This window comes from Camelina sativa, chromosome 8 (genome assembly GCF_030686135.1).
Source record: "Camelina sativa cultivar CO46 ecotype springtype chromosome 8, ASM3068613v1".
NCBI lineage: Eukaryota > Viridiplantae > Streptophyta > Magnoliopsida > Brassicales > Brassicaceae > Camelina > Camelina sativa.
The window spans coordinates 23,509,475-23,520,339 of record NC_141887.1 but is presented as its reverse complement, the minus strand read 5'-3'; the positions used below and the strand labels follow the sequence as shown (position 1 = coordinate 23,520,339).

The window sequence follows — 10,865 nt, the reverse complement described above, 5'->3', positions numbered from 1 at the left end:
AATAAAAATAGCATAATATTTTATTCCACTAACACTAGATATTGGAGAGGTCCAAATATCTGAATGGATAAGAGCAAACGGTTTAAACACAACTGAAGTCGAAGAACCAAATGATTGTCGAAAATGTTTTCCTACTTGACACGCATGACACAAAGTTGTCATGTCGGCCTTATTAAAAGCAATAACACCAGAAGAATCAAGAGAAGAGATAACATTGTTTCCCAGATGTCCAAGACGACGGTGCCACAACGTGTTGGTAGAGGTGGTGGTGGCGAGCGCGAGAAGAGACGGAGATGATGATGTTGTGGAGACCAAGTACAACGGACCGGGACTATTGCAGCGGAGGAGCTTGATTCTCGTGAGCAGATCCTTAACAGAAAAACCAAACGGGTCAAACTCAACAGAACAGTTGTTATCAGTGACAAAGCGACACACCGAGACCAGATTTTTGATCATAGAAGGACACACAAGCACATTGCGGAGATGAAGAGGTCGAGTTGGTAAGGAAGACGCAAGGAGGCCATGACCAGTTTGTGTGGTACGAACCAAAGACCCATTTCCAATAGTTACAAAAGGAAGATTGCTTTTATTAAAAAGAGAACGTAGTGTACCTGGGTGAGCCGTAATGTGGTTGGTGGCAGCAGTATCCATATACCACTGTGAATCCGATGGATCGGGTAAGCTCATGGTGCTGAAAGCATGTGTGAGTTGTGTGTGTGGTGATGATTGTAGCACATGAGCTTCACTAGGGGGACGTGATGGATATGGGCTGAGAACACCATTGGAGGAGGAAGAAGCAACATGTGGTTGATGATGAACCTGCGATGCACCATACGACGGAGGAGCGCCATAAGAGTATGGTGAAGGTGGCCACGCTGGAGGAGTCCACGACGGATAAGACATGGAAGGGTGAAACCAGGAGGGAGGTTGATAATTATGTTGCCACGATGAATGGTGACGTCCACGTCCACATCCGCGATTGTTGTGACCACCACGACCGGAACCACCGCGACCACGACCAGAATGGTTATGGTGATATTGTTGGTGGTTATGAGGAGAAGGTGATGACGGATTAGAGTATGATGCAGATGTAAGTAGAACATTGGGAGAAGAGACATCAGGGGTCGAGGTTGAAGAAGCTCGATTCTGTTTTTGAAGGCGAGACTCCTCCATTAATAACATAGAATGAGCTTCAGAAAACGACAGGAAAGGTGTTTTGTGAATAATCACATTGACAATATTGTCAAACTTCTCCGAGAGACCATTCACCATGTGCATCACCAAAGCTTTGTCAGAGACAGGGTAATCGATATTGGCCAGCAAATCAGAGATTGATTTCAACTTCTGGCAAAAATCATGAATGCTGAGATCACCAATCACCAAGGTACGGAGGTCGTTTTCAAGCTGGAGAGCACGACCGTCTTTGTTATCACGAAACAGAGCCTCAACAGTGAGCCAAAGCTCACGGGCATAGCACTTTTTCTTTAAAACAGAGTCAAGCAAAGACTCAGAGATAGTGCCATAGATCCACATCTTCACCAAACCGTCACATTCCTTCCACTTACTGTCGGTATCGGAAGAGGGAGAAGAGGTGCCGTCAAGATGACTAGAAACACCAAACGAGAGACAGTGTGTCTCAAACAATTCATGCCAAAGATCATAGTTGAGCTTGTCCATGCTAAGAACGATAGGGACATAGGCTCGGATCTGGGCGATACCAAAGGGTTTATCGCTGGAGGGAGGAGCAGTTTCGTTAGTCATCGTTAGTAGGGATGAACGACGAGGAAGAAGAAGAAGAGAAACAGAACAGAGAGAAGCAGGACGAGAAGAGAAGACGATGAAAAAGAAGAAGAGAGTGGAGGCTGGATCGAATCTAACAAAGAAAACTTTAGGGTTTTCGTTGTATGCTAGGGTTAGCTCTGATACCATGTAAGATTATGAATCTCCGTAGAGAGTTATGATATTAACATAAGCCTTATATAGGCAGAACAAGAGTGCTCTACAAGTATATTGTTTACATATCTGTCATTATCAAGACTTAAGAAATATTATATATTCGTATATTCTAACATTCGAAACTCCACCAAATTGGCTAATTGTGTTTCACGTGGCCAACTTCGCTAATGCTCTTACCTATTTCAGCTTTTCATTAATGTTTTTAGGACCCATCTGGCCATGTCATTTACTATTTCACAAATCTTAAAACATTGTGTCAAATGATATTTTTTTAGTAACATGATACTAATATAATAATTTATAATAATTTACCCCAAAAAAATCATAAAGTTAAAAGGAATATCATAAAATACCAAAATAATTTTTGTTGATATCTTTCTAAAGAAAACAAAAACATTTTTTTTTTGTCAAAAAGAAAACAAAAACATATGATAACATAGTGTCAATATAATAGGGATAATAGGAACTTCTGTTGACTTACCGTTTTAATCACCATATTTTTGTTGACCAGGACGAAAACGACATATCGTTAACTCCCTAAACAGAGCAATCAGCCGGCGTTAACAGGTCGTTAATGGGTTACCGGAGGTGCAAAAACGACACCGTTTGAACCCGAGAGAAAACAGATCAAAATCCCCAAATTGAAAATTCAATCCCTAATTCTCTAATTCTCAATCCCTAATCGATTTTTCCCCAATCGATTCTCAATCCCAAATGCCAAAAGTTAGAAACAAAGGAGTGATATCGTTTGTTGGAGATCCACCAGAAGACGAATCACTGAGTTTAATTGAAGCTCCTCGAGTTAAAGATGGAGTAGCTCTTCGAGTTGAAGATGGAGTTCGAGCTCCACCGGAAGACCCAGCAGTTTCTAATGTCCGAGATGGAGATGGTGAACCGGCTGTATCTGAATCTGTTGTTGGAGATAAAGGAAAGAGAGGTAGAGGTGGAGCTTCACGTCGGCGTGGAAAACGTAAAAAAAGAAGTGATGAAGATGACGAACTGGAGGCTCTAGTTGAGCACGACAGTGAAGATGACTGCGCGGTGTATGGAGATGAGGATTGCAATCATGTTGATGATGCAATTGGTGGTGGAAATGACGAAGCTAATGTCGATGAAGCTAATGTCGAAGAGCCGGCTCTCGAAGAAGTTGCCAACTTAAACATCGAAGATGATTTCCCAGAGTTGGTTAGAACAGAGGAAGGTGGTTCTGATTCCGACAGTGGGGATGATATATGGGACGATGACAAGCTACTGGATCCTTTGTCGTCGGACGACGAAGACGAGATCGAAGAAAAAGACAAAGATGAGGCAGCTCCTAAAGATTGATCTGATCCAGAGTCTTTGCTAGGGCTCATGCTGAGATTGAAAAAGCAATTGCTGGAGCCCAATATGGCCAGAGATATATGGCCAGAAATAACATACATGAGGTATGGAACAATGGTGTAGGTTATAGTGTTGATATGGATGCAAGAACTTGTGGATGCAGGAAGTGGCAAATGGTTGGAATCCCATGTTCTCATGCGGCATGTGTGATAATAGGGAAAAAAGAGAAGGTTGAGGATTATGTCAATGACTACTACACAAAGAAAAGGTGGCGAGAGACATACCTTGATGGTATGAGGCCTGTGCAAGGGATGCCATTGTGGCCTAGATTGAACCGGTTGCCTGTATTGCCACCACCATGGAGAAGAGGAAATCCCGGAAGGCCTTCTAACCATGATAGGAGGAAAGGAAGAAATGAATCTTCGTCTTCCTCAAATACCAAGAAAATGTCAAGAGAAAAAAGAATAATGACATGTTCTAACTGTCATCAAGAAGGCCACAACAAGGGCAGTTGCAAAAATCCAACTACCGTTAGTGTGCCAAAGAGACCAAGAGGAAGACCACGAAAATATCAGGTTTAGCCTAGCTTACAAGTTTTAGCATAGCTTACAAGTAAGTTAGCATAGCTTACAAGTTTTTTTTTACATACATTTGAATTAGGTACCGCAACCACAATGATCACAAGCTCATCAACCTTCTCAAGTACCACAAGGAGGAGCTCATGAAGGACAACAAGGATCTCAACCTCATCAAATACCGGTTGGATCTCAATCTTCTCAAGTACCTCAATCTTCTCAAGTACCACAAGGAGAAGGATCACAACCGCAAGGACCACAAGGAGAAGGATCACAAAGACAATGACCACACCCGCAAGGACCACAACCGCAAGGATCACAAGGAGAAGGATCACAAGGGCAAGGACTTGGTAGATTTGCATCATGGTTTGAATGTTCCAACTAGTTTTTTGTTTTGTTTTCTCACAAGGGCAAGGACCAAAGTAGAACCTATCTATGTTGTCAAGGATTTGTTTTGTTTTGTTGTCAAGTTTTTTGGTTTGTTGTCAAAACAAGTTCTATTTATGAATTGGTACTTGCAACAAAGTCTTCCATTGTCAAACTACCATTACAAAGTCACATTACAACAAACTCAAAACAGAATACAAAAGACTCTAGTAACCAAGAACAAATTTTGGGTTTTTGGTTTTAAGAAGAAGGATCACAATGGCAATGACACTAAAAGTAAGACACACCAAGCACAATGAGCTCATCAACTTCCATTTCTTAGTGTCTCTTTTGATCAACATTCCATCTTCCTTCAGTTCTTTAATCCTTTCCTTCAAATCTTCAATCTCTCTGCCAATGATAGAAAATTTTGGTAAAGCATCTACAACCTCTTCGTATACACCTTCTTCAACCCATTTAAACAAATGGTCATGAAAAAACAAAAACATGAATCAAAACTCGATAACACACAAAAGCAAAACAATTCTATTACATACATCTCCTCTGTTTGGACAGCGAAAGAAAGGTCTTCCTGGGTTTGCTTGCGTGTTTGATGTGTAGAAAACAACATCTTTGCCGCAATGACACTTCGAGGGAACACCATGGCATCCGCCGACTTTCTTCTCACCACTTGATTGTCCAGAATTGCAACTCATATCTGTTGAGGAATGAGATAAAAGTTTTGGATTGAGATAAGAATCGAAAAATCAGATTGGGGAGAAGAGAATTAGGGATTGTGATTTCAAATGGGATCGATTTGGGGATTTTGATATGTTTTCTCTCGGGTTCAAATGGTGTCGTTTTGACATTAACGGGAAGTATTAACGACCTGTTAACGCCAGCTGATTGCTCCGTTTAGGGAGTTAACGACATGTCGTTTTCGTCCTGGTCAACAAAAATATGGTGATTAAAACGGTAAGTCAACAGAAGTTCATGTTTTTAATGGCCTTACCTAGAGTTCGTGATTAAAATGGCCACAATTTGAAAGATCGTTATTTTAATGACATTTTTGTCAATGACATATATATATTCTGGTGTTGAAGTTTCAAAAACATCTTTGACATATCTAATTTGAAAGATTACACAGAGTTATTCCCCTCTTTCATGTGAGATCTCATCTCTTTTTGCTCATATATGTTACGTTTGAATTTTTCAAAATGGACCAAATTAAAGTTACTAAATCGAATTGCAGTATATATAAAAGAAAGGTGACATAAAATAATACATTATATGATTATATCATACAAATTACACTAGCTAAATGTTAATATTCATCTTTCAGATAAATACTATTATACTTCAATATAAAATTCTATCCAACATACATTTATCTTTTATTTCTATGATATCATATAATTACAGTTAGGTTCGACACTTATTTTATATTGTTACAAAGGAAACATAAAATAACAAATCAAATATAACCCACTTTGGGGTACAACTAATACATTAATGATATAAAAACTCTTGCATCCAAACGGATCCTCCCATTTAGGGAGAAATTATTACGATGTAAATCGTAAACAATGATCGTATGGCCTCCAAGGCTAGGGAAAGTTTAAGAAATCCCAACAGGCTACTTAAAAGTACACTGTACACCCCAATAATTTACGGGGACCGTACACAAAAAGGATTAAACTACATACAATAGTATATATTATACACCAAAACACTATAATGGCTTCAAAAGTATGACGTGGAAATGTGTTGGTGGAAGTCTACGAAGCTGTTTGCTAGTGATTGCACAGACTAACAATAGTACAACTGTACAATTACGGGGAAAATGACAATTAAGACACCAGTTTGTTATTTATGACTATCATCTAATCTACATCAGTAAATTTATTTCAATGTTGACTAACGCGTTAAGTTAATGATGGTTTAAACAAATATTTTCTTAATTTATGTAGGAATTAGTTAAACTAATTTGGTTAGAACTGTACTAATTTGCAGAGGTTGTAATAGTTCATGAATGTATCGTAGCGGATGACTTTCATGCATGCATTGGCCATTTTTCCAAGAACTTTCTCAGAGAAAAGTCTTACTTTCCGATTACACTATCTTCTAGTCGACCAGATATAGAAGAAACTAAAGCTTTCAAACTTTATATTATTTACACTTTTTCTTTTGTTTCTTTTGTTTTCTTTTCGAGTCCTCTCGTACTTTTTTTCTTATTGTGTTAAAATTTCTGGTTGTATTAAATTGACGTAAATGGACGATTACATAATGGAGATAAAAGGAATGTGCCAAACAAAGATCAGACCTTTAGGGTATCACCGTATCAGGCAGCGTATATACATGCCAACCTTTTGAGTCTTATATTTTATCTCCTCAAATTTGCTGTCAAACCTTAAAAAGCTAAATATTATCTTACTCAATCATCTCCATGTTGTAAGAATCTTGTTCTGCTCGTAATAAATCCAACAAACTCGTTGACTCTGCAAAACCCTCATGTGCTTATAAGTTCCGAGTAAATACCCATAGCTTTTACTCCCGAGAAAAAGAGATGGTATAAACATCATCTTATGATCGATACAATTCTTGAAAATCTTGAAACAGGGCTACGTTCTTTTTGAGCTCTCCGTAACTATTTGAAAATGGCGGATGGATACAAGAACCAGGATCCTGAAAGACTTCAGGTAAGTATCCACAAAACTCAAAAAAACACAGATTAAAAATCTTTCATCGTTTTTCCTCAAATTCTTGTTTGTTTATGTATGAATTTAACAAAAAAAAAAAAAAAAAAAAAAAAAAAAAAAAAAAAAAAAAACAGGGGAAGTATAAAGCAATGGTTGTTTGCTGTATTCTTGGAGTCGGATCTCTCGTTTCTTGGAACAGTATGCTCACTATCGCAGATTACTACTACCAAATTTTCCCGGTTCGATTTTGGTTATGGTTTGGTCAATTCTAAAATTCGAAATTGGTTTAAAACTGATCTTTTGTTTTGGTTATTATTTTTTTTCAACTTGAAAATTGTTTGTTTCTTGTAGGATTATCATCCTTCAAGGGTACTCACACTTGTATATCAACCAATTGCGCTTGGAACTGTCATGATTTTCGCATACCATGAATCTAAAATCAGTACTCGAAAACGTGTCCTGACCGGTTACATCCTATTCACAATATCCACATTCTTGCTCATAGTGGTAAGTATATATCGATTGAATTAAGTCTTAATCTCAACATTAATATTTCTTATGGAACTGGATAGTGATTATGGACTAAGACTAAAATAACTTAAAAACAGTTGGATATGGCAACAAAAGGACACGGTGGAATCGGAAACTATATTGTTTTATGCACAATTGTTGCTTCTTTTGGCCTCGCTGATGCTACCGTTAAAGGAGGATTGATCGGTGACTTATCTTTGATGTCCCCTGAGCTCATCCAGGTTTATTAAGTTTAGCATATTCAAGGTCTCTGGTTTAGATAAAACAGGTATTTACTGGATATACCATTTGCTTATTTGTAGTCATATATGGCTGGTTCGGGTATGGCTGGTGTTCTAACCTCAGTGCTTAGGCTAATAACTAAAGCTGCCTTTGAAAAATCAAACAACCATCTACGGAAAGGAGCAAGTGAGTTTAACATTTTTCGAAACTCGATCTCATATCCAATATTTTTAAGTGTTTGAAGTTTCATTTCTTGCTTCTTTTTTTTCCCTTTACAGTGATATTCTTAGCAATCTCAACATTCATAGAATTTCTTTGTGTGATGTTATATGCTTATGTGTTCCCAAAACTCCCAATCGTTAAGTATTACCGCACAAAAGCTGCTTCTGAAGGATCGAAAACTGTAGCTGCTGATCTTGCTGCTGCTGGTATCCAAAATCAATCAGATTTGGTACGTAACTTCAAATTCCTCAAGAATCTTATCTTTCTTGGTTTCATTTCTTCAAGAACATCTTTCTTGATTCGTTTTCCACTTTTAAACATTATTTAGTTAGCATCATGATTTTTCTATGCAGAGTGATGATGACTCCAACTCCAAGAATCAAAGGCTAAGCAAGAAAGAGCTATTACTTCAAAACATAGACTATGCAGTTAGTCTATTCCTCATCTACGTTTTGACATTATCCATTTTTCCTGGATTCTTATACGAGAACACGGGACAACACGGCCTAGGCGCTTGGTACGCGCTTATCCTAGTAGCCATGTACAATTTTTGGGATTTGGTCGGGAGGTATGTGCCGCTGGTGAGTTGGCTGAAGGTTGAGAATAGAAAAGCACTAACGATTGCGGTTTTGTCCGGATATTTCCTCGTTCCGGCATTCTACTTCACCGCAAAATATGGTGATAAAGGATGGATGATGATGCTCGTTTCTGTTTTGGGATTAACTACTGGACATCTCACTGTTTGCATTATGACTATAGCTCCTAAAGGCTACAAGGTAATCTATCTAGTCAGTACTGATCCCTACTTTTAACCAAATTAATTTGATTAAATCAATAAATTTACATTTTTGTATTTTTATGGATTTACATTTAGAAAACAAAACACATTAATTTTGTAAAACTTTAGCAATACACACTTGGATTAAGAAAATTATAAACAAACACGAAAGGTAGTTGAAAAGAGAATATGACGTTGTCTTCAACTTGTGTTTGCATGTATGGAGTTTTTAAAATACCGTCATATCTTTAACGTCTTAAACATGTTTGCATTAATATATGTTGGTTTTTTAAATCACGTCTTACAAAAGTGCATTGTTTAAGATATTATTCAACAAACCAAAAAATAATCCATAAATAACGTCTTAAACATGTTTGAGATTTTAAAATACCGTAATAACGTCTTAAACACATGTTTGCAAAAGAAAAAATTTATAAACAATCAACCTCTCTACCTGCACATTTAAAGTTATTCTTGTTTTGTATTTTGCGAAGGGTCCGGAGAAGAATGCATTAGGGAATTTGCTGGTGGTTTTTATACTAGGAGGAGCAGTTGTAGGAATATCTTTGGGTTGGTTATGGCTTATTGGCAAGAAAAATGCATTTTGAGTTCTCATCAGCAAATGATTCACAACATCCTTTTGTCTAATTAATTTCGATGAATCCAACCCTGTTATGGCTTTAAGTGAGAAGCTTGATGCCTCTAACGTAACTGTTTATTCATGAAAAAAATAAAAAAGAAGAAGAGAATACTAACACGTAAAACTTTCAAAGACTTGAAGTGAAGTCTTATTTCGATGCTTCACCAATTTGACAAATTGTATTTGACTTGTCCGACTTGACGAGTTACTACTTTAGATCCATTGGACCATCTCTCGTTTACTATTTTCTAAGAGTTACAAATTCATAGACTTTAGCAAAAAATAAGTCCAAACACAAACTACTTTTGCTTAACCACTAATTATTACGTATGCATTATAAACTATATTTAAGAGATTTAAATTTTGGTTTTAGTAACCTAAGTGATCATGTTGCAAAGGTTTGTCATTTTGCAAGTGTTCCGTTTGACCACTATAAACACTTTAAATGGCATTCAAAATTGTATAAAGACAACTCATATTTAATAGAGCTATTTGTGCAAGTGGCAAAAAACGTTTCAATCATGCTTAAGCTAGGCCCATTAAATCTGCGCTCATAACCGACGGATCATTTACAGCCTCTCACACACCAACGCCATTTAACAAATCCCCTATATTAATTTAGAGAAGTATTTTCAACAAAAATGCTGATATATTATCGCCAGAACAATTTGAAAATTTCATTACAGTTAGCATCTCAAAATAAACATATTTACAAAAACAAATCTTTTGATTTATTAAATATGCCAATAAATTATATAAAGAAATATTTATTTATTATTATTTACATAAATATATCATTAGAATACATAAAGTAATGTTTATTTCTATTAGTTTTAAGAAATGAAAGACTTAATCAACTATTAAAACCATAAAATATAGTTAATTATTTAATTATTATTTTCATAACATATTTAATTATAAGTAAATTACATTCACAAAAAATTAAAAACTTATACATTCATTTAACGTTTTGAAATGCAAAACTTATTCTCTAATCTTAAAAAATCTGATGACTATTTAAGTATATTAAAAAAAATAATTATCACAATAATCTTAAAAAATAAATATTATTTGGTAAACAATTTTAAATTTCTTTACCAGTTTAAATTTTTGAAAAAGAAAAAAAAATATGTGTCCTATTTAAAAATTCCAATGACTATTCAAATATATTAAAACAATTATCATAAATAACAACCGCAATAATCATAATAATAAGATATTTGACTTTTTAATAATTTAGTTATAAATTGTGATTCAGCGAACTTAACATGATACTGATTTTTTTAAAAAACCTCATACATTCATTATTTACCATTTTGATATATTTTTCTCATGATATTTTTAAACTTAGGATTAGTTGAAATTGACTATTCTAAAAATATTTTCTTATCTATTTAATGGCATATTAATGTACATAATAATGTGGAATATTAAATATATGAATTTGATTTTTAAAAACACAAAAAAAAAACAGATTACCATAACTAATACTCCCTCTGTTTCACAATGAATGCCATTCTAGTTTGATTTTTTTTTTGTTTCAAAATAAGTGT

The 10,865-nt window shown here is 35.8% G+C and overlaps 4 protein-coding genes across 5 annotated transcripts; 2 read left to right on the top strand and 2 right to left on the bottom strand.

The window, feature by feature from the left end:
* On the bottom strand, nucleotides 1-1,923 carry LOC147940371 (uncharacterized). Its single transcript, XM_087460461.1, has 2 exons — nucleotides 612-1,923; nucleotides 1-369 (listed from the first exon to the last, which is right to left on the bottom strand). Exons 1-2 carry the CDS (start codon nucleotides 1,759-1,761, stop codon nucleotides 332-334), a joined length of 1,188 nt encoding a protein of 395 aa, XP_087316587.1. The 5' UTR covers nucleotides 1,762-1,923; the 3' UTR covers nucleotides 1-331.
* Nucleotides 1,924-3,359: 1,436 nt separating this feature from the next.
* Nucleotides 3,360-3,860, top strand: LOC147940370 (uncharacterized). Its single transcript, XM_087461277.1, has one exon. It carries the CDS (start codon nucleotides 3,360-3,362, stop codon nucleotides 3,858-3,860), a length of 501 nt encoding a protein of 166 aa, XP_087317403.1.
* A 587-nt stretch (nucleotides 3,861-4,447) lies between these two features.
* LOC147940369 (uncharacterized protein At1g43920, Chloroplastic-like) lies at nucleotides 4,448-4,936 on the bottom strand. Its single transcript, XM_087461276.1, has 2 exons — nucleotides 4,774-4,936; nucleotides 4,448-4,683 (listed from the first exon to the last, which is right to left on the bottom strand). Exons 1-2 carry the CDS (start codon nucleotides 4,934-4,936, stop codon nucleotides 4,448-4,450), a joined length of 399 nt encoding a protein of 132 aa, XP_087317402.1.
* A 1,578-nt stretch (nucleotides 4,937-6,514) lies between these two features.
* LOC104707683 (equilibrative nucleotide transporter 4) lies at nucleotides 6,515-9,444 on the top strand. 2 transcript variants are annotated; one of them, XM_010424084.2, is made up of 8 exons: nucleotides 6,548-6,919; nucleotides 7,054-7,158; nucleotides 7,271-7,426; nucleotides 7,528-7,671; nucleotides 7,753-7,858; nucleotides 7,951-8,123; nucleotides 8,248-8,670; nucleotides 9,167-9,444. In XM_010424084.2, the coding sequence occupies exons 1-8, from the start codon at nucleotides 6,878-6,880 to the stop codon at nucleotides 9,278-9,280; spliced, it is 1,263 nt and encodes a 420-aa protein (XP_010422386.2). In that variant the 5' UTR covers nucleotides 6,548-6,877; the 3' UTR covers nucleotides 9,281-9,444. The 2 variants fall into 2 exon arrangements, with proteins under 2 accessions (XP_087317938.1, XP_010422386.2); XM_087461812.1 differs by lacking the exons at nucleotides 7,528-7,671; nucleotides 7,753-7,858 and having other exon boundaries at nucleotides 6,515-6,919; nucleotides 8,037-8,123.
* Nucleotides 9,445-10,865: the final 1,421 nt, after the last annotated feature.

What these genes read in the sequence shown, in the direction of transcription:
- LOC147940371 (XM_087460461.1), bottom strand. Translation starts at nt 1,761, where the DNA reads ATGACTAACGAAACTGCTCCTCCCTCCAGCGATAAACCCTTTGGTATC. An exon ending in CCACATTACGGCTCACCCAG is followed by an intron (nt 370 to 611) that starts GTACACTACGTT and finishes TTTTCTGTTAAG; the next exon opens with GATCTGCTCACGAGAATCAA.
- LOC147940370 (XM_087461277.1), top strand. Translation starts at nt 3,360, where the DNA reads ATGGCCAGAAATAACATACATGAGGTATGGAACAATGGTGTAGGTTAT.
- LOC147940369 (XM_087461276.1), bottom strand. Translation starts at nt 4,936, where the DNA reads ATGAGTTGCAATTCTGGACAATCAAGTGGTGAGAAGAAAGTCGGCGGA. An exon ending in TCCAAACAGAGGAGATGTAT is followed by an intron (nt 4,684 to 4,773) that starts GTAATAGAATTG and finishes GGGTTGAAGAAG; the next exon opens with GTGTATACGAAGAGGTTGTA.
- LOC104707683 (XM_010424084.2), top strand. Translation starts at nt 6,878, where the DNA reads ATGGCGGATGGATACAAGAACCAGGATCCTGAAAGACTTCAG. An exon ending in ACTACTACCAAATTTTCCCG is followed by an intron (nt 7,159 to 7,270) that starts GTTCGATTTTGG and finishes TGTTTCTTGTAG; the next exon opens with GATTATCATCCTTCAAGGGT. An exon ending in TCCAAAATCAATCAGATTTG is followed by an intron (nt 8,124 to 8,247) that starts GTACGTAACTTC and finishes TTTTCTATGCAG; the next exon opens with AGTGATGATGACTCCAACTC.